General features: G+C 49.7%; 1 protein-coding gene across 1 annotated transcript in view; it reads left to right on the top strand.

Annotated features, from left to right (window-relative positions):
* Positions 1-2,473: 2,473 nt before the first annotated feature.
* The window catches only part of LOC134945808 (sulfotransferase 1C1-like), a 51,240-nt gene continuing 30,840 nt past the window's right edge, over positions 2,474-22,873 (top strand). The window contains exons 1-2 of the mRNA XM_063935319.1: positions 2,474-2,645; positions 22,128-22,256. Coding sequence (XP_063791389.1) covers positions 2,474-2,645; positions 22,128-22,256 — 301 coding nt within the window. The remainder of the gene's footprint in view (positions 2,646-22,127; positions 22,257-22,873) is intronic.

Here is a 22,873-nt window from a genome sequence, read left to right as displayed (position 1 = left end):
CTGATCGCACTGGAAGAGTAAGTCTCGAGCTACTCAGAAACTGCACAGAGAAGTCTTTTCGCAATATTGCGAATCTTTCGTTTGCAATTTTGCTAAGCTAAGATTCACTCCCAGTAGGCGGCGGCTTAGCGTGTGCAATGCTGCTAAAAGCAGCTTGCGAGCGAACAACTCGGAATGAGGGCCATAGTGATCTATCAGGGAATTGGCAAAAAAATAGCATGTTAAAAATCCAGTGCTATGCCGCAGGTATGGTACATTGGCGCTAGGCAGTGGCATTGTATAATCCGGCGCTAGGCCACAGGTATGGTAAACCAGTGCTAGGCCGTGGTATTGTATAATCTGGCGCTAGACAGCACGTATGGTAAGTGGGCGCTAGGCTGTGGTATTGTATGATCCGGCGCTAAGCCACAGGCACTGTTATCGTTAGGTGCTAGACCCTTAGGATTCTGGGAAGCGGTCAGGCCTTCATAAAGGTAGTCTGAGGTAAGTCAGCATATTCTCCACAGTCAGGCCACCATTAAAGGTAGGCTGTTGGTAAGGTACCTGCTGGTGAGTATTGTATGGTTTGGAAGTGCTTAATTGTGTTGTATTGTAATTATTACATTGTGCTTCCCATTGCATTGTCTGTATTATCAATGTATGGCCAGGGAGTGTAGGAGAAGCATAGCAGTGCCGCATGGTGGGCGCCATATTTGTGTTCAATTGCGGGTACTGGGATAAGGACCAGTCGTCCAATATTACATCTGGTGAGCATATTCGTGTTTTGTGCGTAATCTGTGTGTGTGTATGTCCCTTTTCCTCCTTCTCCCCTTTGGCCATTTTTGTTCACGGTTGCACCTGGTGCTTCACACCTAAGAGTCGCCCAGTCTGAGGAAACCCAAGTGCCAACGATGACCATTCACTGACCCCAGTGGAGGTCATTCCTGCGTAGCGTGCTTGCCTGCCCAACAAGATCCAACAGGAAGTTCCCTTCCTAGTCCGACCTGTGTTCCAGGACCATTGCAGTCACAGCAGCAGTCTGAAGGTGAGAGCCAGTGGTGTGAGGTCAGTGCCTGACTACACCTGCACCACAGCAGGCTCGTGTTCCACCACCCGTCCGACACTGAGATGCAGAAAGTGGGCTCTTTGGTGCATGATTGTGCACCAGGGGGAGGCTGAAACTAGCATTTGGATATTATGGCAGCCGCAGCTCCGGCAACAGGCGCAAGAGTGGACACAGCAGAGCCCCCTTCTGAATCAGGTCCTTACCGTCTATGGAAGTAGATTCATTAAAATGCAAATCATGACAGGACTTGTGTGCAGACTCAGAGCAGTTGTCCTCTTACTAGCTACAACCCGTAACGCATTATGGGGGCCATTCCGAGTTGATCGTAGCTGTGCTAAATTTAGCACAGCTATGATCATGAACTCAGGCATTGGGGGGGACGCTGTCAGTGCCGCCCCCCCCCCCCCCCACCGCAGAAGTGCAAAGGCATCACACAGCAGCGATGCCTTTGCACTTCAAGAGTAGCTCCCGGCCAGCGCAGCTTTGGCGTGCTGGCCGGGAGCTACTCTTTGCTCCACGGCCCGCATCGGCTGCATGTGACATCACGCAGCCGCTGCGGGCCACTCCCCGCATGGTCTGGCCACGCCTGCGTTGGCCGGACCGCGCCAACGAAACGGCGGCCAAACACCACCGTTCCGCCCCCTCCCGCCCAGCGATCACCTCTGCCTGTCAATCAGGCAGAAGTGATCGTAGCGCAGCGACGGGCGGCCATGCGCCGGCGCACTGCGGCGCTGGCGCATGCGCAGAACTGACCCGGTCGCTACACTGTGAAAAACTGCAGCGTGCGATCGGGTCAGAATGACCCCCTATAAGTACTGCCACTGGTGGAACAAAGTGTTCCTGGCAATCGGTCCACAGGTCAACAAATCTTGGCACCTGCGAGTTTTAATGACTTACAATAGGTTTATGTTGTATTTATTTTGTAACATACAGCAACAATCACCAGCAGCCAGGTCTGCTTGCAATGCAGTTCTACATTTTGGGACGGGAGCATTGTGCGTGTCACCATAATGACCGACGGATAGATCCAGGGACAGGACTGAGAAAACCGTTCAGAAATAAAATGATCTTCTCCGGCTGCATATTTTAATTTAATTATTTTTAATTTTTTTTCCTTGCTGAGAAGACAGTGCTGTAACAAGCCCAACCTACAAATGTCACCCATTCACTGGGAAGTGTGGAAATTCACGGCGGCTGTGTACAGACTGGGCAGCAGGAACACCAGGAATAAACTCTTTTATTTGGCGTTTGAAGCCTCTCCATAGAAACCGGCTGAAGTGCCCTCAATGGAATCTCTGCTCCTGGCAGTCTGCTCTTTGATCGTCGTCTTCCAGTTTAACCTCTGTTTTTCTCATTCTGATTTCACATCGTTCCCCACGTATATTTGCCCGGTCGCCCTGCACTCTTCTCTTTACCCTTCTCACCACTATGGCTTTTCAGCAGAACGCTCAGCATTTTGGAAACTACGTGATGCAGCGGCCGCTCGTCGGGTATGTTTCGGGTGTCCCACTGGATAAGAAAACATGTGACACTTGGAGCGAGATTTGGAATTTCCGGGCACACCCTGAGGACACTCTGGTGGCGGCTTTTCCGAAATCAGGTATGACGCACAGTCTCAGGGATGTAATGGAAACCTAGTGGGCGGTGACTGGGAGGTTGCTATTCAGCTGCACTCTCTGACGGGTGTGATATGGGAGAGTCACGGGTATATTGTTGACCTGGTTGCAAACTCCGACACAATGGAGGCCATACTCCGATAAAGAAACATCGGGCCAGATGTAATGACATCCAAGTTGGCCTGAGGTGCGGGTTCCCGCCCGAAACTCAGACTTTTTTTAAAGCAGCAATCGTGTACGAGGCCCTGTACAGGGTGGCCGCTTTAAAAACTGCACGAGTTCGGCCAGGAACTCGCACCTCAGGCCAACTCGGATGTCGTAATATCTGGACCCTCAACTTGGATTGTTGTGTCTAAAGATGGACAAAGTAGGCGCCTCAGATGCTTGTATACCATGGGAAGGGCTGGTGCGGCTCTGAATTAGCCGTCTCGTGCACCACCTGAGGGTAACTGTTACCTATGTGAGCTCCGAATCGGAGTATGGACAAATACCCACACACTGCTCAAGGGCCCTCATTCCGAGTTGTTCGCTCGCTAGCCGCTTTTCGCAGCATTACACACGCTAAGCCGCCGCCCTCTGGGAGTGTTTTTTAGCTTAGCAGAATTGCGAACGAAGTATTCGCAATATTGCGAAAAGATTTTTCTGTGCAGTTTCTGAGTAGCTCGAGACTTACTCTTCCAGTGCGATCAGTTCAGTGCTTGTCGTTCCTGGTTTGACGTCACAAACACACCCAGCGTTCGCCCAGACACTCCCCGTTTCTCCAGCCACTCCCGCGTTTTTCCCAGAAAAGGCAGCGTTTTTCACACACTCCCATAAAACGTCCAGTTTCCGCCCAGAAACACCCACTTCCTGTCAATCACACTACGATCAGCAGAACGAAGAAAAAACCTCGTAATGCCGTGAGTAAAATACCAAACTTCAAGGGCAAATTTACTTGGCGCAGCCGCAGTGCGAACATTGCGCATGCGCAGTTAGCGGAAAATCGCACCGATGCAAAGGAAAATAACGAGCGAACAACTCGGAATGAGGGCCAATATTGGAACCTTTTGGCCGACATCTTTTGTCCGGACTGACCTATCAAATAATAGAATCCGGGAGTTTCTGGACTTTTTGGGGAGTTTTATCGGCAATTAGCCAAAGCGGGCATGCATATACAGGCTGATCACCTGATTACTGCCGAATCGGCCCAATAATTGTATTATAGTGTGTAGCTTCTAGCTAGTGTTAGGTTCCTGGTGCTTAGAACAAGGGAGATGTTATAAAGAGAGTCCAGAGCACCAGGACGTAATGCTGGGAAAGGGAAATGGAATGGGAATAGCCCCTGGCACCCTACCTCCGTTGTTTTACCCGTGCTGTTAATTCACTCTTGCGAGACTATGGTTTCTTGGGCCCATGGCAGCCGCGTTTGAAGGGCGGATTAAGTCTGCCCAACTCCGATGCCCCCTCAGGTCTTAAGGAGAGACAAAGAGTGAACTGAGACAGGGTAATAACAAGGGGCCCTCTAACTGAAACAACCAAAGCCAGGGGCTACTGACTAGCCTAAAACTAAATGTATGTGCGGCTTGCCGCCAAAGGAAAAGAACAACAAAGGAAATGCTGTCCACACGCCGACACAATACTTTTGTGTTTCGGCGGTGACAGCATAAGCAGAACCCTCTGCAAAACACCAGTGACAGATATAACCAAGGAATACAGCGGCCTAGGCCGACGGACGCGGCAAAGCCGCTACTCACGGCACTGGTACAAATACTGGCAAACGGACAGGAACCCCCAATGCTGCCGACACAGACTCTCAGAACTGGAACACAGGCAGAATCCCAAACGACAGACCGGTGGACACCAAGAAGCCAGAAACTCGACCAGGCATAGGCAAAGCCACAGGACTTCTGGACAGGAACGCTTCACGGCAGGACACGGGATCAGACACAGGAATCGACACAGGGACTGACACAGGAATCGACACAGGAAGCAGCTAGACAGACACTGCTAGACAGGAGCTCAGGAACTGGCAGGAACAAGCTCAGAACTCAAGCACTCTGGAAGACTGGAAACCTAGAAATATCACCAGCGTCTGTGAATTGCACTCAGCCAGCATATAACAGAGAGGCCTAATTAATTATGTCATGCAGCTGCCCTGTTGCATGACTCCAAACTGACAAGATGCAATAAGCAGCCAGGTGAGGCTGAACACATGGGAACAAGCTGCAATTACACAGACTCACCACCGGCAGCAAACAAGAGTATTCTTAAGCAGAGCAACAGGAAATCCTGGCCCGCAAGACAACTTATAAACATAAAATAGGAATGAACCACTACCTGTGGTTCATAACAGTATCCTCTCCTTAAGGGTGAGATCCGAGCACCCCATGACACCCACGGGGAACATAAACAGAAGTATAACATAAAATACATAACCAAAATGCAAAATGGAAATGAGCCACAGCCGTGGCTCATAACATTACCCCCCCCCCCCTTGAGGAGGGGTCAAAGGACCCCAAAATTCAGACTATCCAACACAAGGGATACAAAAAAAAACCTGACACACTGGTCTAACAGACAAGAAAACAGAAACAAGCTGTAACAACAGCTTGTAACAGTGCCCTCCCCTTGACGGTGGCCACTGGACACAAGACAAGGAAGAACAAAAATCTTTATTTTTTATTTTTATCAAGGCAAGAGTCAAAAATTATTTATTTTTCTTCTTCTTCTTTTTACAAAGCTCTTTAGGTCTGACCAAGGTAATTTCCCAAACATTATCTGAACTGATGGTACCACCCAGCAAGGCTGCGTTCAAATCAGAGATAGGTCTCTTACCCTTGGGAACTGAACTTTCAGGCAAAGTACTACTATTAGAAGAAGACAGAAAAGCACATCCTGCAGTCAAAACAACAGGCTGAGACTCTTGTACCGAGTCTACAGTATACGGTGAAGTCTCAGCAGATAAGATAAGTGACCTAGAGGAACCTGAACCAATTTCTTTGGAACCATATCTTTTAATAACTGCATCACTGAATGCTGGGGGATCCTGAAGAATGGGATCTTCAGCTTTCATTAGGCTGGTCGCCCACTCAAAAGGCTCTCCTCTAAAAGAATAGATCAGATAGAGCACAAGGTTCTCTGAAGTGATGCTCAGAAATGGTCTAGACAACATAATGATGTAATAGTGTTTGAAAAGCGCCAGAAATTGGACTAAGTCCCCATCAAAGATTATAGATGTTGAGATATCAACAGAGTCAGGATCTGCTTCATTCCCATCTGACTGACTAGAGTGCTTTGCTAGGACCTGGTCACTATTGACCTTACTCGAGGCTGAGACTTTCTGAACCCCACCTGGGGCAGTGACTTTCTGAACCCCACCCGGGGCAGTGACTTTCTGAACCCCACCCGGGGCAGTGACTTTCTGAACCCCACCCGGGGCAGTGACTTTCTGAACCCCACCCGGGGCAGTGACCTTCGGGAACCCCGCTGGGGTCAGCATCTCGGATTCTTTTACTGGGACAGAGCCGTCGGCCTCCCCCACTGGGACCGAGCCATCGGCCTCCCTCACTGGGACCGAGCCATCGGCTTCCCTCACTGGGACCGAGCCATCGGCTTCCCTCTCTGAGTCGATAATTATCGAAATTCCTCCCGGGACTATGACTTCCGGGACTTTTGCTGAAGCTATAACCTTCAGAACCTCCACTAACGCTATGCCTCTTGAGTCCTTTCCTGGGGAAGCGACTTCTAGACCCTTCTTTGGGGCTTTGTCTCTCGAGACCCCACTTGGGGATATTACTTCAAAGATCCCTTCTGGGGTTTTGCTTCTCGAGTTCCCTTCTAGAACTATGGTTTTAGACACCTTCTCTGGAGTTGCGCTTTTCAAGTCCCTACCTGGGGTAACAGCTTCTGAGACCCCATCTGGTATGGAAACCTGAGCTATAATATTTGATGTCCCTCTATAAGCTAGAGCATCGGGTACCGCTCCAGCGTTCTGGGCATCGGGTACCGCTCCAGCCCTCTGGGCATCGGGTACCGCTCCAGCACTCTGGGCATCGGGTACCGCTCCAGCACTCTGGGCATCGGGTACCGCTCCAGCACTCTGGGCATCGGGTACCGCTCCAGCACTCTGGGCATTGGGTACCGCTCCAAGATCCTGAGCATCGGGCACCACTCCAGGACCCTGGGCAACAGGCACCACTCCAGGACCCTGGGCAACGGGCACCACTCCAGGACCCTGGGCAACGGGCACCACTCCAGGACCCTGGGCAACGGGCACCACTCCAGGAACCTGGGCATCGGGCACCACTCCAGGAACCTGGGCATCGAGCACCACTCCAGGAACCTGGGCATCGGGCACCACTCCAGGGGCTTGCAACTCTGCTTCAACAGGAACCTCAAGAAAGGAGAGAAACATTCTCCTTAGGTTCCTGAATCTATAATGGGGCTCCCTAGCCCAAGGACCCCAATTATAGGACAGAGTGCTTTTAAATGTGGGTTGTGTGACAAGTACCTCTGCCACAGTAGAGACAGGAGCAGGTCTTGTATCCTGACTCAACTTGGCCAGAGGGCAGGACTTGTCACCACACTTTGGCTTGCGCAACTCACTGGTCTGCAGATAGTGGCCTAAACCCCCACAATATAGGCATAAGTTTAAGTTTCTGCAACGCAGACGCTCCTCTGGCCGCAGAAAACTTTTAAACCTTTTCTCTTCAATTAAACCAGAGGATTCTCTTGTCACCATACTGTGAACAAGAGTCTCTTTAGAGATAGATGTACTCTCAACGACTTCTGGCAAAATGAGCAAGATTTTAGTCAGAAGGTTTTGCAGTTGCTTTAAGGATTGCTGCAAAACTTCTAGTCGCTCAGGTCTCAAAGCACTGAAAGCAGAGTTCAGGGCTGAGATAGATGCCTGCAGGGCTTGCATAGTAGACATAGGAGGATTTAAAACTAGACAAGACAAGACTAAATTTTTAAACTAGACAAAACAAGACTGGGTTTTTTTTAAATACCGGATTGGATTCTGCACTCTGAGTTCTAGACAGGACTGGATTTCTAAACACCGGACTGGATTCTGCACACTGAATTCTAGACAGGACTGGATTCTAAACACCGGACTGGATTCTAGACTAGACACTGGACTGGGCCAAAAAAGAAAAAAGTTTTATTTCTTTTTTGTGGTATGGCTGGTGATAATGTTAGGTTCCTGGTGCTCAGAACAAGGGAGATGTTATAAAGAGAGTCCAGAGCACCAGGACGTAATGCTGGGAAAGGGAAACGGAATAGGAATAGCCCCTGGCACCCTACCTCCGTTGTTTTACCCGTGCTGTCAATTCACTCTTGCGAGACTATGGTTTCTTGGGCCCATGGCAGCCGCGTTTGAAGGGCGGATTAAGTCTGCCCAACTCCGATGCCCCCTCAGGTCTTAAGGAGAGACAAAGAGTGAACTGAGACAGGGTAATAACAAGGGGCCCTCTAACTGAAACAACCAAAGCCAGGGGCTACTGACTAGCCTAAAACTAAATGTATGTGCGGCTTGCCGCCAAAGGAAAAGAACAACAAAGGAAATGCTGTCCACACGCCGACACAATACTTTTGTGTATCGGCGGTGACAGCATAAGCAGAACCCTCTGCAAAACACCAGTGACAGATATAACCAAGGAATACAGCGGCCTAGGCCGACGGACGCGGCAAAGCCGCTACTCACGGAACCGGTACAAATACTGGCAAACGGACAGGAACCCCCAATGCTGCCGACACAGACTCTCAGAACTGGAGGACAGGCAGAATCCCAAACGACAGACCGGTGGACACCAAGAAGCCAAAAACTCGACCAGGCATAGGCAAAGCCACAGGACTTCTGGACAGGAACCCTTCACGGCAGGACACGGGATCAGACACAGGAATCGACACAGGGACTGACACAGGAATCGACACAGGAAGCAGCTAGACAGACACTGCTAGACAGGAGCTCAGGAACTGGCAGGAACAAGCTCAGAACTCAAGCACTCTGGAAGACTGGAAACCTAGAAATATCACCAGCGTCTGTGAATTGCACTCAGCCAGCATATAACAGAGAGGCCTAATTAATTATGTCATGCAGCTGCCCTGTTGCATGACTCCAAACTGACAAGATGCAATTAGCAGCCAGGTGAGGCTGAACACATGGGATCAAGCTGCAATTACACAGACTCACCACCGGCAGCAAACAAGAGTATTCTTAAACAGAGCAACGGGAAATCCTGGCCTGTAAGACAACTTATAAACATAAAATAGGAATGAACCACTACCTGTGGTTCATAACAGTATCCTCTCCTTAAGGGTGAGATCCGAGCACCCCATGACACCCACGGAGAACATAAACAGAAGTATAACATAAAATACATAACCAAAATGCAAAATGGAAATGAGCCACAGCCGTGGCTCATAACAGCTAGTGTTACTCTTGAGTGCTGTCCCGGCCAGGTGCAACGTTCCCTGCTCTGTCAGCAAGGCGCGGGCCTAGCCCAATGCCATTTAGCCTTTGACAGGTCTACAAAGTACTGTAGGAAGGCCCCCACTGGAGCTGGTCCAATGCTTTAACATGCTAGCTAGATCAGTCCAACAGAAGCCATAACCCCTCGTTAGCCTGCCCTCGGTCAGATATAGAACAGGGTCTGGGCAGCTAGGCTGCCTCCTTTAAGCCCAGCTTAGCTACCACGGTGGTGTGGCCTAGGTCAGAGCCGGCCCTAACCAATATGGTGGCCTAGGCAAGATTTTGGCTGGTGCCCCTAGCACCACCGCTAGTTCTGCCTCTGACCCTGCACCCCTTTCCCAATATCATCACCCCTCACCCACAACAGTCCTCATTTTGGTGTTCCTACCCCCTATATTTTAAATAGAAACAGTGCGCACATTCAACGCACAGTCCAAAAAGGGGTGTGTTCTTGCTGGGAAGGGGCATGGCCACACAATAGTACCCCCAATTCAAGTTACGCTACACAGTAGTGCAACTTTATTCACATTATATCATGCGGTAGTGTCCCTTCTTCACGTTACATCACACAGTAGTACCACTTTACCTTATAAACGTTATTCCTCACAGTAGTGCCCCTTATTCACATTACATCACACCAAATTGCTCCTTATTCACATTACACCACACCATATCTCCTATATAATAGCCCAGATCTGTGACTTTGTGATTCATTTGCTAACGCTGGGCGGAGTCACAAAACTGGGCGGAGTTAGTCAAATGAGTCACAGATCTGGCCAAATCTATAGGAGACTAGGAGCAGAAGCAGATAGTATGGGCATTGCACAGGCAGGGATGCATTCCTCCCAACTTTCTTCAGGAGCTTTCTTCAGGCAGGAGGGACACACACACACACACACACACACACACACACACACACAGCGAAAAGGGGGCGTGGCTTCACGGGAGGGCCCCCGTTTTCGTCAGTGAGGGGGCTTGCTCAGCGCTCCGTGAGCTGCTGGCATGCCCCCAGGGGCTGATTATGAGTTCGGGGGGCCCAGGGCACTTGAGACAGGGTAGCCCTATATCATTGCTGTGCCTGCTATGGGGTTGGGGGCGTGGCCTAATCGCGCCACGTGAGACCACGCCCCTTATGCAAATTCCGGGTTTTTTTTTTTTAATGGAATTTTGGCCCCTCAGCTAGGGCTAAATCCAGAGGAGGTGGTCGCTCCCCCCTACACACCCGCACTGGCAGAAGAAAGCAGGGAGACTGCTGCCTCCCTGCAACACCACAGACCTGCCAACACGCAGCAGCGTGTGCTGACTGTAGCACAATGCTGCCGCTGTTACTGGCAGGACGGGGGAGCTTCTGAGCTGGGACAGAGCTACTCAAGCCGGGGAGACCCCTAAAACTGTGGGGCCAACAGTACGTACCGCCTTCCCCCCCCCCCTTAATCCGGCTCTGCTGCTGGAACCCCCCCTTAATCCGTACCCCCTGATGCCCCCTCTCCCTCTGTCTCCACTATTCACCGCTGCTCTGCTAAGCAGAACAGCGAGTACAGGAGCTTTCCAACTGCCCCCCCCCACACCACCGCGGGACACTGCGACCCGAGTGTGGGACAGCAGGACAGACCCCAAAAAATGGGAACGTCCCGTGAAAATCGGGACATTTGGGAGTTATGGGGGTGTGTGAGGGGGTATGCCGTACAGACAGACGGGCACCGGCTCACTGTGTGCTTGACCCCCCACATCAGCATACTCAGCAGGGTCTCTCTGGCGCGGAGGAGCGTCACTTTCTGGCACACTCCACGTTTCTTAGCTGCAGTTTTGTGGGGCACCTGCCGCTGTGCACTTTCCGTACTGCCTCTGTTATCTCCAGCCCCGGCAACCCCACCGCTAGCTGCAGCGCTGCCACCCGCAGTGAGGTGCGCCCAGCTCATTCACACACTTTAGCCGGCGGGTAGCGCTGCAGAAGTCCGAGCTGCTTGCAGGCTCTGACCCCCTCCTCCCTCCAGCCGCAGCGTCTCCTGGGAGCTAACCAGTCACTCCCAGTCTCCTCTTACCACAGTGCCCAGCAGCCGCGAGGTCCGCGCCACGTGCATGCTATGACCCCCTCATCCCTCCAGCCGCAGCATCTCCTGGGGGCTAACCAGTCACTCCCAGTCTCACCTTACCACAGTGCCCGGCAGCTGCGCGAGGTCTGCGGTGTGTGACTGAGGAGGGGGGGAGGGATGCGGACGGGCAGAGGAAGCAGGACTTCAGCCTAAGAGAATCAGCCATGCCAAGTCTCCACCAGCAGCAGATCCCAACAGGTTGGAGTAGAACAGCAGCAGCCAGCAGCAGTGACTCCGGTAAGACACATCTGTCTGTCACCACTGTTTTGTCCCTAATACCAATCTCTCCCGTGCCCTGTGTTCTGTCATGTCCCTGTCACCCCTGGCCTTGACCTGCCACCCTTATCCTGGCCCTTTCACCCTTATCCTGTCCCTTTCACCCTTATCCTGGCCCTGTCACCCTTATGCTGGCCCTGTTACCCCTATCCTGGCCCTGTCACCCCTGTGCTTGCCCTGTCAACCCTATACTGGCCCTGTCACCCCTGTCCTGGTCCTGCCGCCCCTACCCTGGCCCTGTCACCCCTATCCTGTCCCTGCCATTTCTGTCCTGGCCCCGTCGCCCCTGTCCTGGCCCTGTCACCCCTGTCCTGGCCCCGTCACCCCTGTCCTGGCCCCGTCACCCCTGTTCTGACCCTGTCACCCCTGTCCTGGCCCCGTCAACCCTGTTCTGACCCTGTCACCCCTGTCCTAGCCCTGTTACTGCATACCCTCCAACTACCTTTTTGGCATGTACAGTACCCGCAGCACCTCCAGACCTCTCCCCAATGCACCACACCTCCGCACCTTCCCCTCCACCACATGCGACACTCCACCCCTCCCCCACATGCTGTGCCTCCAGACCCCCTACACCACCCGCGGCTCCCACTCCTCCGCCCCTTCACCACCCCCAGCACCTCCAGGCCCCCTCCACCATTCACCCCCCTTATATGTCTCCCCCCACACCTGCCCCCCTCCACCCGCAGCATCTGCAGACACCCTCCTCCATCCGCGGTCCCCCCCTCCCCCACCAATGACACCCCCGCACCTGCCCCTCCACCACCTGCAGCACCTCCAGACCTCCTTCCCCATCCGCCGCAACACCCGTACCTGCCCCTCCCCTACCCATGGCGCCTGCGGACCCCTACCCCACCAGCGGCACTTCCGCCCCTTCCCATCCCACAGCACCTCCGGAACCCTTCACCCATCCACAACATCCCCACACCTGCCCCTCTCCCACCCATGGCACTCCTGCCCCCCCCCCACCTGCAGTGCCTCTGGACCCCTCCCCCATCTGCATCCCCCACTCCTCTGCCCCTCCCCCACCCGCAGCACCTCCCGACAATTCACCATCCGGGCCCCACCCCCACTTCCGCCCCCCCCTCCACCCGCAGCATCTACAGACACCATCCGCAGTCCCCCCCACACCCGCTACATTCTGTACATCATGCCCTGCAGGTGCTGTTCACACCGTCGCAAGGAGCTGCGCCTCCTTCACCATCGCACGCCCTTTCATTGTGCAATATTTAACCACTAACAAAGGAATGCAGGTAATACTCCATATAATACAAATATTGAACCCCAGAAAGGCATGCAAGGGTTAAGGGGGCGTAGCCCCTTGCGACGGTGTGAAGAGCGCCCGTAGGGCGCGATGAAGCACCTAGTTGCTAGAGATGAGCGCCTGAAATTTTTCGGGTTTTGTGTTTTGGTTTTGGGTTCGGTTCCGCGGCCGTGTTTTGGGTTCGAACGCGTTTTGGCAAAACCTCACCGAATTATTTTTGTCGGATTCGGGTGTGTTTTGGATTCGGGTGTTTTTTTCAAAAAACCCTAAAAAACAGCTTAAATCATAGAATTTGGGGGTAATTTTGATCCCAAAGTATTATTAACCTCAAAAAACATAATTTACACTCATTTTCAGCCTATTCTGAACACATCACACCTCACAATATTATTTTTAGTCCTAAAATTTGCACCGAGGTCGCTGTGTGAGTAAGATAAGCGACCCTAGTGGCCGACACAAACACCGGGCCCATCTAGGAGTGGCACTGCAGTGTCACGCAGGATGTCCCTTCCAAAAAACCCTCCCCAAACAGCACATGACGCAAAGAAAAAAAGAGGCGCAATGAGGTAGCTGTGTGAGTAAGATTAGCGACCCTAGTGGCCGACACAAACACCGGGCCCATCTAGGAGTGGCACTGCAGTGTCACGCAGGATGTCCCTTCCAAAAAACCCTCCCCAAACAGCACATGACGCAAAGAAAAAAAGAGGCGCAATGAGGTAGCTGTGTGAGTAAGATTAGCGACCCTAGTGGCCGACACAAACACCGGGCCCATCTAGGAGTGGCACTGCAGTGTCACGCAGGATGTCCCTTCCAAAAAACCCTCCCCAAACAGCACATGACGCAAAGAAAAAAAGAGGCGCAATGAGGTAGCTGACTGTGTGAGTAAGATTAGCGACCCTAGTGGCCGACACAAACACCGGGCACATCTAGGAGTGGCACTGCAGTGTCACGCAGGATGTCCCTTCCAAAAAACCCTCCCCAAACAGCACATGACGCAAAGAAAAAAAGAGGCGCAATGAGGTAGCTGTGTGAGTAAGATTAGCGACCCTAGTGGCCGACACAAACACCGGGCCCATCTAGGAGTGGCACTGCAGTGTCACGCAGGATGTCCCTTCCAAAAAACCCTCCCCAATCAGCACATGATGCAAAGAAAAAGAAAAGAAAAAAGAGGTGCAAGATGGAATTATCCTTGGGCCCTCCCACCCACCCTTATGTTGTATAAACAAAACAGGACATGCACACTTTAACCAACCCATCATTTCAGTGACAGGGTCTGCCACACGACTGTGACTGATATGACGGGTTGGTTTGGACCCCCCCCAAAAAAGAAGCAATTAATCTCTCCTTGCACAAACTGGCTCTACAGAGGCAAGATGTCCACCTCATCTTCACCCTCCGATATATCACCGTGTACATCCCCCTCCTCACAGATTATCAATTCGTCCCCACTGGAATCCACCATCTCAGCTCCCTGTGTACTTTGTGGAGGCAATTGCTGCTGGTCAATGTCTCCGCGGAGGAATTGATTATAATTCATTTTAATGAACATCATCTTCTCCACATTTTCTGGATGTAACCTCGTACGCCGATTGCTGACAAGGTGAGCGGCGGCACTAAACACTCTTTCGGAGTACACACTTGTGGGAGGGCAACTTAGGTAGAATAAAGCCAGTTTGTGCAAGGGCCTCCAAATTGCCTCTTTTTCCTGCCAGTATAAGTACGGACTGTGTGACGTGCCTACTTGGATGCGGTCACTCATATAATCCTCCACCATTCTATCAATGTTGAGAGAATCATATGCAGTGACAGTAGACGACATGTCCGTAATCGTTGTCAGGTCCTTCAGTCCGGACCAGATGTCAGCATCAGCAGTCGCTCCAGACTGCCCTGCATCACCGCCAGCGGGTGGGCTCGGAATTCTGAGCCTTTTCCTCGCACCCCCAGTTGCGGGAGAATGTGAAGGAGGAGATGTTGACAGGTCGCGTTCCGCTTGACTTGACAATTTTGTCACCAGCAGGTCTTTCAACCCCAGCAGACCTGTGTCTGCCGGAAAGAGAGATCCAAGGTAGGCTTTAAATCTAGGATCGAGCACGGTGGCCAAAATGTAGTGCTCTGATTTCAACAGATTGACCACCCGTGAATCCTTGTTAAGCGAATTAAGGGCTGCATCCACAAGTCCCACATGCCTAGCGGAATCGCTCCGTGTTAGCTCCTTCTTCAATGCCTCCAGCTTCTTCTGCAAAAGCCTGATGAGGGGAATGACCTGACTCAGGCTGGCAGTGTCTGAACTGACTTCACGTGTGGCAAGTTCAAAGGGCATCAGAACCTTGCACAACGTTGAAATCATTCTCCACTGCACTTGAGACAGGTGCATTCCATCTCCTATATCGTGCTCAATTGTATAGGCTTGAATGGCCTTTTGCTGCTCCTCCAACCTCTGAAGCATATAGAGGGTTGAATTCCACCTCGTTACCACTTCTTGCTTCAGATGATGGCAGGGCAGGTTCAGTAGTTTTTGGTGGTGCTCCAGTCTTCTGTACGTGGTGCCTGTACGCCGAAAGTGTCCCGCAATTTTTCTGGCCACCGACAGCATCTCTTGCACGCCCCTGTCGTTTTTTAAAAAATTCTGCACCACCAAATTCAAGGTATGTGCAAAACATGGGACGTGCTGGAATTTGCCCATATTTAATGCACACACAATATTGCTGGCATTGTCCGATGCCACAAATCCACAGGAGAGTCCAATTGGGGTAAGCCATTCCGCGATGATCTTCCTCAGTTGCCGTAAGAGGTTTTCAGCTGTGTGCGTATTCTGGAAAGCGGTGATACAAAGCGTAGCCTGCCTAGGAAAGAGTTGGCGTTTGCGAGATGCTGCTACTGGTGCCGCCGCTGCTGTTCTTGCGGCGGGAGTCCATACATCTACCCAGTGGGCTGTCACAGTCATATAGTCCTGACCCTGCCCTGCTCCACTTGTCCACATGTCCGTGGTTAAGTGGACATTGGGTACAACTGCATTTTTTAGGACACTGGTGAGTCTTTTTCTGACGTCCGTGTACATTCTCGGTATCGCCTGCCTAGAGAAGTGGAACCTAGATGGTATTTGGTAACGGGGGCACACTGCCTCAATAAATTGTCTAGTTCCCTGTGAACTAACGGCGGATACCGGACGCACGTCTAACACCAACATAGTTGTCAAGGACTCAGTTATCCGCTTTGCAGTAGGATGACTGCTGTGATATTTCATCTTCCTCGCAAAGGACTGTTGAACAGTCAATTGCTTACTGGAAGTAGTACAAGTGGGCTTAAGACTTCCCCTCTGGGATGACCATCGACTCCCAGCGGCAACAACAGCAGCGCCAGCAGCAGTAGGCGTTACACGCAAGGATGCATCGGAGGAATCCCAGGCAGGAGAGGACTCGTCAGACTTGCCAGTGACATGGCCTGCAGGACTATTGGCATTCCTGGGGAAGGAGGAAATTGACACTGAGGGAGTTGGTGGGGTGGTTTGCGTGAGCTTGGTTACAAGAGGAAGGGATTTACTGGTCAGTGGACTGCTTCCGCTGTCACCCAAAGTTTTTGAACTTGTCACTGACTTATTATGAATGCGCTGCAGGTGACGTATAAGGGAGGATGTTCCGAGGTGGTTAACGTCCTTACCCCTACTTATTACAGCTTGACAAAGGGAACACACGGCTTGACACCTGTTGTCCGCATTTCTGGTGAAATACCTCCACACCGAAGAGCTGATTTTTTTGGTATTTTCACCTGGCATGTCAACGGCCATATTCCTCCCACGGACAACAGGTGTCTCCCCGGGTGCCTGACTTAAACAAACCACCTCACCATCAGAATCCTCCTGGTCAATTTCCTCCCCAGCGCCAGCAACACCCATATCCTCCTCATCCTGGTGTACTTCAACACTGACATCTTCAATCTGACTATCAGGAACTGGACTGCGGGTGCTCCTTCCAGCACTTGCAGGGGGCATGCAAATAGTGGAAGGCGCATGCTCTTCACGTCCAGTGTTGGGAAGGTCAGGCATCGCAAACGACACAATTGGACTCTCCTTGTGGATTTGGGATTTCAAAGAACGCACAGTTCTTTGCGGTGCTTTTGCCAGCTTGAGTCTTTTCAGTTTTCTAGCGAGAGGCTGAGTGCTTCCATCCTCATGTGAAGCTGAACCACTAGCCATGAACATAGGCCAGGGCCTCAGCCGTTCCTTGCCACTCCGTGTGGTAAATGGCATATTGGCAAGTTTACGCTTCTCCTCCGACAATTTTATTTTAGGTTTTGGAGTCCTTTTTTTTCTGATATTTGGTGTTTTGGATTTGACATGCTCTGTACTATGACATTGGGCATCGGCCTTGGCAGACGACGTTGCTGGCATTTCATCGTCTCGGCCATGACTAGTGGCAGCAGCTTCAGCACGAGGTGGAAGTGGATCTTGATCTTTCCCTAATTTTGGAACCTCAACTTTTTTGTTCTCCATATTTTATAGGCAGAACTAAAAGGCACCTCAGGTAAACAATGGAGATGGATGGATTGGATAGTTTACTAGTATACAATTATGGACGGACTGCCACGGTTAGGTGGTATAAAAAAACCACGGTTAGGTGGTATATATTATAATAATAATACAATTATGGATGGACGGACTGCCTGCCGACTGCCGACACAGAGGTAGCCACAGCCGTGAACTACCGCACTGTACACTGGTTGATAAAGAGATAGTAGTATACTCGTAACAACTAGTATGACACTATGACGACGGTATAAAGAATGAAAAAAAAACCACGGTTAGGTGGTATATATTATAATAATAATACAATTATGGATGGACGGACTGCCTGCCGACTGCCGACACAGAGGTAGCCACAGCCGTGAACTACCGCACTGTACACTGGTTGATAAAGAGATAGTAGTATACTCGTAACAACTAGTATGACACTATGACGACGGTATAAAGAATGGAAAAAAAACCACGGTTAGGTGGTATATATTATAATAATAATACAATTATGGATGGACGGACTGCCTGCCGACTGCCGACACAGAGGTAGCCACAGCCGTGAACTACCGCACTGTACACTGGTTGATAAAGAGATAGTAGTATACTCGTAACAACTAGTATGACACTATGACGACGGTATAAAGAATGGAAAAAAAACCACGGTTAGGTGGTATATATTATAATAATAATACAATTATGAATGGACGGACTGCCTGCCGACTGCCGACACAGAGGTAGCCACAGCCGTGAACTACCGCACTGTACACTGGTTGATAAAGAGATAGTAGTATACTCGTAACAACTAGTATGACACTATGACGACGGTATAAAGAATGGAAAAAAAACCACGGTTAGGTGGTATATATTATAATAATAATACAATTATGGATGGACGGACTGCCTGCCGACTGCCGACACAGAGGTAGCCACAGCCGTGAACTACCGCACTGTACACTGGTTGATAAAGAGATAGTAGTATACTCGTAACAACTAGTATGACACTATGACGACGGTATAAAGAATGGAAAAAAAACCACGGTTAGGTGGTATATATTATAATAATAATACAATTATGGATGGACGGACTGCCTGCCGACTGCCGACACAGAGGTAGCCACAGCCGTGAACTACCGCACTGTACACTGGTTGATAAAGAGATAGTAGTATACTCGTAACAACTAGTATGACACTATGACGACGGTATAAAGAATGGAAAAAAAACCACGGTTAGGTGGTATATATTATAATAATAATACAATTATGGATGGACGGACTGCCTGCCGACTGCCGACACAGAGGTAGCCACAGCCGTGAACTACCGCACTGTACACTGGTTGATAAAGAGATAGTAGTATACTCGTAACAACTAGTATGACACTATGACGACGGTATAAAGAATGGAAAAAAAACCACGGTTAGGTGGTATATATTATAATAATAATACAATTATGGATGGACGGACTGCCTGCCGACTGCCGACACAGAGGTAGCCACAGCCGTGAACTACCGCACTGTACACTGGTTGATAAAGAGATAGTAGTATACTCGTAACAACTAGTATGACACTATGACGACGGTATAAAGAATGGAAAAAAAACCACGGTTAGGTGGTATATATTATAATAATAATACAATTATGGATGGACGGACTGCCTGCCGACTGCCGACACAGAGGTAGCCACAGCCGTGAACTACCGCACTGTACACTGGTTGATAAAGAGATAGTAGTATACTCGTAACAACTAGTATGACACTATGACGACGGTATAAAGAATGGAAAAAAAACCACGGTTAGGTGGTATATATTATAATAATAATACAATTATGGATGGACGGACTGCCTGCCGACTGCCGACACAGAGGTAGCCACAGCCGTGAACTACCGCACTGTACACTGGTTGATAAAGAGATAGTAGTATACTCGTAACAACTAGTATGACACTATGACGACGGTATAAAGAATGGAAAAAAAACCACGGTTAGGTGGTATATATTATAATAATAATACAATTATGGATGGACGGACTGCCTGCCGACTGCCGACACAGAGGTAGCCACAGCCGTGAACTACCGCACTGTACACTGGTTGATAAAGAGATAGTAGTATACTCGTAACAACTAGTATGACACTATGACGACGGTATAAAGAATGGAAAAAAAACCACGGTTAGGTGGTATATATTATAATAATAATACAATTATGGATGGACGGACTGCCTGCCGACTGCCGACACAGAGGTAGCCACAGCCGTGAACTACCGCACTGTACACTGGTTGATAAAGAGATAGTAGTATACTCGTAACAACTAGTATGACACTATGACGGTATAAAGAAAGAAAAAAAAATACCACGGTTAGGTGGTATATATTGTAATACAATTATGGATGGACGGACTGCCTGCCGAGTTCCGACTGCCGACACAGAGGTAGCCACAGCCGTGAACTACCGCACTGTACTGTGTCTGCTGCTAATATAGACTGGTTGATAAAGAGATAGTATACAATACATACAACAATATACTACTATACTGGTGGTCAGGCACTGGTCACCACTAGTCACACTGGCAGTGGCACTCCTGCAGCAAAAGTGTGCACTGTTTAATTTTAAATTAATATAATATTATGTACTCCTGGGGGCTCCTGCTATAACAACCTGCAGTGCTCCCCAGTCTCCCCCACAATTATTATAAGCTTTGCCTTTTATACATTGATGTGCAGCACACTGGGCTGAGCTGAGTGCACACAGACTGAGTCACACTGTGTGACTGGCTGCTGCTGTGTATCGTTTTTTTTTCAGGCAGAGAACGGATATAGCAGAGAACGGATATATATTAAAATAAATAAAAGTTAACTAACAACAACTGCACTGGTCACTGTGGTAAACTCTGTCTGACTCTGCACAATCTCTCTCTCTCTTCTAATCTAATTTCTAATGGAGAGGACGCCAGCCACGTCCTCTCCCTATCAATCTCAATGCACGTGTGAAAATGGCGGCGACGCGCGGCTCCTTATATAGAATCCGAGTCTCGCGAGAATCCGACAGCGTCATGATGACGTTCGGGCGCGCTCGGGTTAACCGAGCAAGGCGGGAGGATCCGAGTCTGCTCGGACCCGTGAAAAAAACATGAAGTTCGTGCGGGTTCGGTTTCAGAGAAACCGAACCCGCTCATCTCTACTAGTTGCTCTTTATTCACATTAGACCACACAGTAGTGCCCTTTCTATACATTACGCCACACTGTAGAGCACTTTATACACATAATGCCCCACATTAGTAATGTATTTATACACATAATACCACACAGTGCCAACCTTTATTAATGCCCTTATACACATAATGCCCCTTACACGTCACACATTAATGACCTTATACACATAATGTCCCTTCCACATATGCCACACATTATTAGTGCACTTATACACAACACACATAGTGCCCCTTACACATTGCCGCACATTATTAACGCATTTATACACATGACACACATATTGGGGGTAATTCCAAGTTGATCGCAGCAGGAAATTTTTTAGCAGTTGGGCAAAACCATGTGCACTGCAGGAGAGGCAGATATAACATGTGCAGAGAGAGTTAGATTTGGGTGTGGTGAGTTGAATCTGCAATCTAAATTGCAGTGTAAAAATAAAGCAGCCAGTATTTACCCTGCACAGAAACAAAATAACCCACCCAAATCTAACTCTCTCTGCAAATGTTATATCTGCCCCCCCTGCAGTGCACATGGTTTTGCCCAACTGCTAAAAAAAATTCCTGCTGCGATCAACTTGGAATTACCCCCATTGCCCCTTACACATATGCTGAACACTCCTGCACAACCAACCCATCCGCACACAGCACTCACATGGCCGCTAACACTGTGACCTCTGCCTCTCCTTGGATACAGATGTGTCCTCATACATCTTGCCTCAATATGCCATGCAGCAGGAGATGCCTGGCGTGAGTGAGCTGGCAGCTCTGCTAATGTTGGGTGGCTTTTTTATATGAAAATGCATCTTATGTGCATTACTATGTGGCTAGGATGCACAAGCAGTTTCTGCTGATTAAAATGATATGCGGCATGCCTATATTCTGTGTGCGACTGTGGCTGTATCTGCATATGAAATGCAACATTACAGTGATTTCCAGGAATACACTGTAATATAGCATTTCGTATGCAGATACAGCCACAGTCACACACATAATTTAGGCATGCCGCATATCATTTTAATCAGCAGAAGCTGCTTGTGCCCCTAGGCATGCCAAATGCCCTAGGCATTTGCCTAGTTTGCCTATGCCTAGGGCCGGCTCTGCCCTAGGTGGTGCTGGTCCCAGGGAGCTATTCTCTGACAGATTGGGTATCTGTGTAATGGAGGGCGCTCTCCCCAAAGTCCATGCGTTATAGAGGGTACCTTTCGGGGATTGGCACCAGGGAGTCTACTTAAGGTAGGAAATGGTGATTAAGTCTTCTGTGCACATGTTCACAAAGGGATGGGCCAAAACCAACCAAGCTGCCGTGCAAGCGGAGGAAATACAGTTATATTGTTTCTGTGCAGGGTAAATACTGGCTGCTTTTGCATGTAGCCCACACATGCTAGACAGCTTTACTTTTATACTGCACTTCAGAATTCAGCTTGGACACACCACATCCATATCTCTCTCTGCACATGTTACATGTTTCTCTGCTCATGTTACATGAGGGAAGAGGGCCCTGCTCGTGAGAGATTCCGCTCTAAAGATACAGGTAGTAGGATAGTGGCTGATAATATGCTGTCATCACACATATTGGGCTCACACTGCCGGCTTTATATTTCATTGAAGTATATACTTCCAGAGTCCTTACTAGTCTGATGCTAATTCTTCATGAATGACCCCATTTCTCCAGGTGTCACATGGATGCAGGAGATTGTTGATATGATCCATCAGGAAGGAGATGTTGAGAAATGTCAACGTGCGCCAACCTATGACAGACACCCCTTTCTGGAAGTCGTTGCCCCAAAACCCGTCCCTTCAGGTGAAGATTCTGTTATATTTTACTCTCTCATTTCCGCCCTGGGGCACCTACTCCACACCCTGCAGAGAAAGCCCTCACACTGCCCAACTCCCAGTGATAATGCTAATTATCTATCTTGAACCTAAGCAATATACTTATTAAAGACAACATACGCAATAGGCGCACGAGGTGCCGTAATGGTATGCACTTAGCGTAGCAGACGCTAGGCCGTGGTCGAGACGCACGAGCAGCACGTTCGCTCACGGCTTACGCTTGGTATCGAGCACGCTATAGGAGGCCCGAGTACCGTAATGCTACGCTAATAGCGTAGCAGATGCTGTACCGCGATAGCAGGATACGAGCGGCGCTGACGCTCACTGATTTACACACAGACTACCTTGTAACAATACACTATAAGGGTATGCTTATACTGTAAACCTTAGTACTGTAATATTATCACAATGTAACGTTGATTAACCTTTATGATATGAAAACTGTTTGAGCGACTGAGACGCTCAAAAACCCTTTATACTAACTAGTGAAACACACACTCCTTGCTAAGGTTCCAACACCTTTACTGACGATATTTAGTACGTAAAAAGGGGAAATCAGATACAGTTCATACACTACAGACCTGA

This window comes from Pseudophryne corroboree, chromosome 7 (genome assembly GCF_028390025.1).
Source record: "Pseudophryne corroboree isolate aPseCor3 chromosome 7, aPseCor3.hap2, whole genome shotgun sequence".
NCBI lineage: Eukaryota > Metazoa > Chordata > Amphibia > Anura > Myobatrachidae > Pseudophryne > Pseudophryne corroboree.
This window is presented reverse-complemented; position numbering and strand designations above follow the sequence as displayed.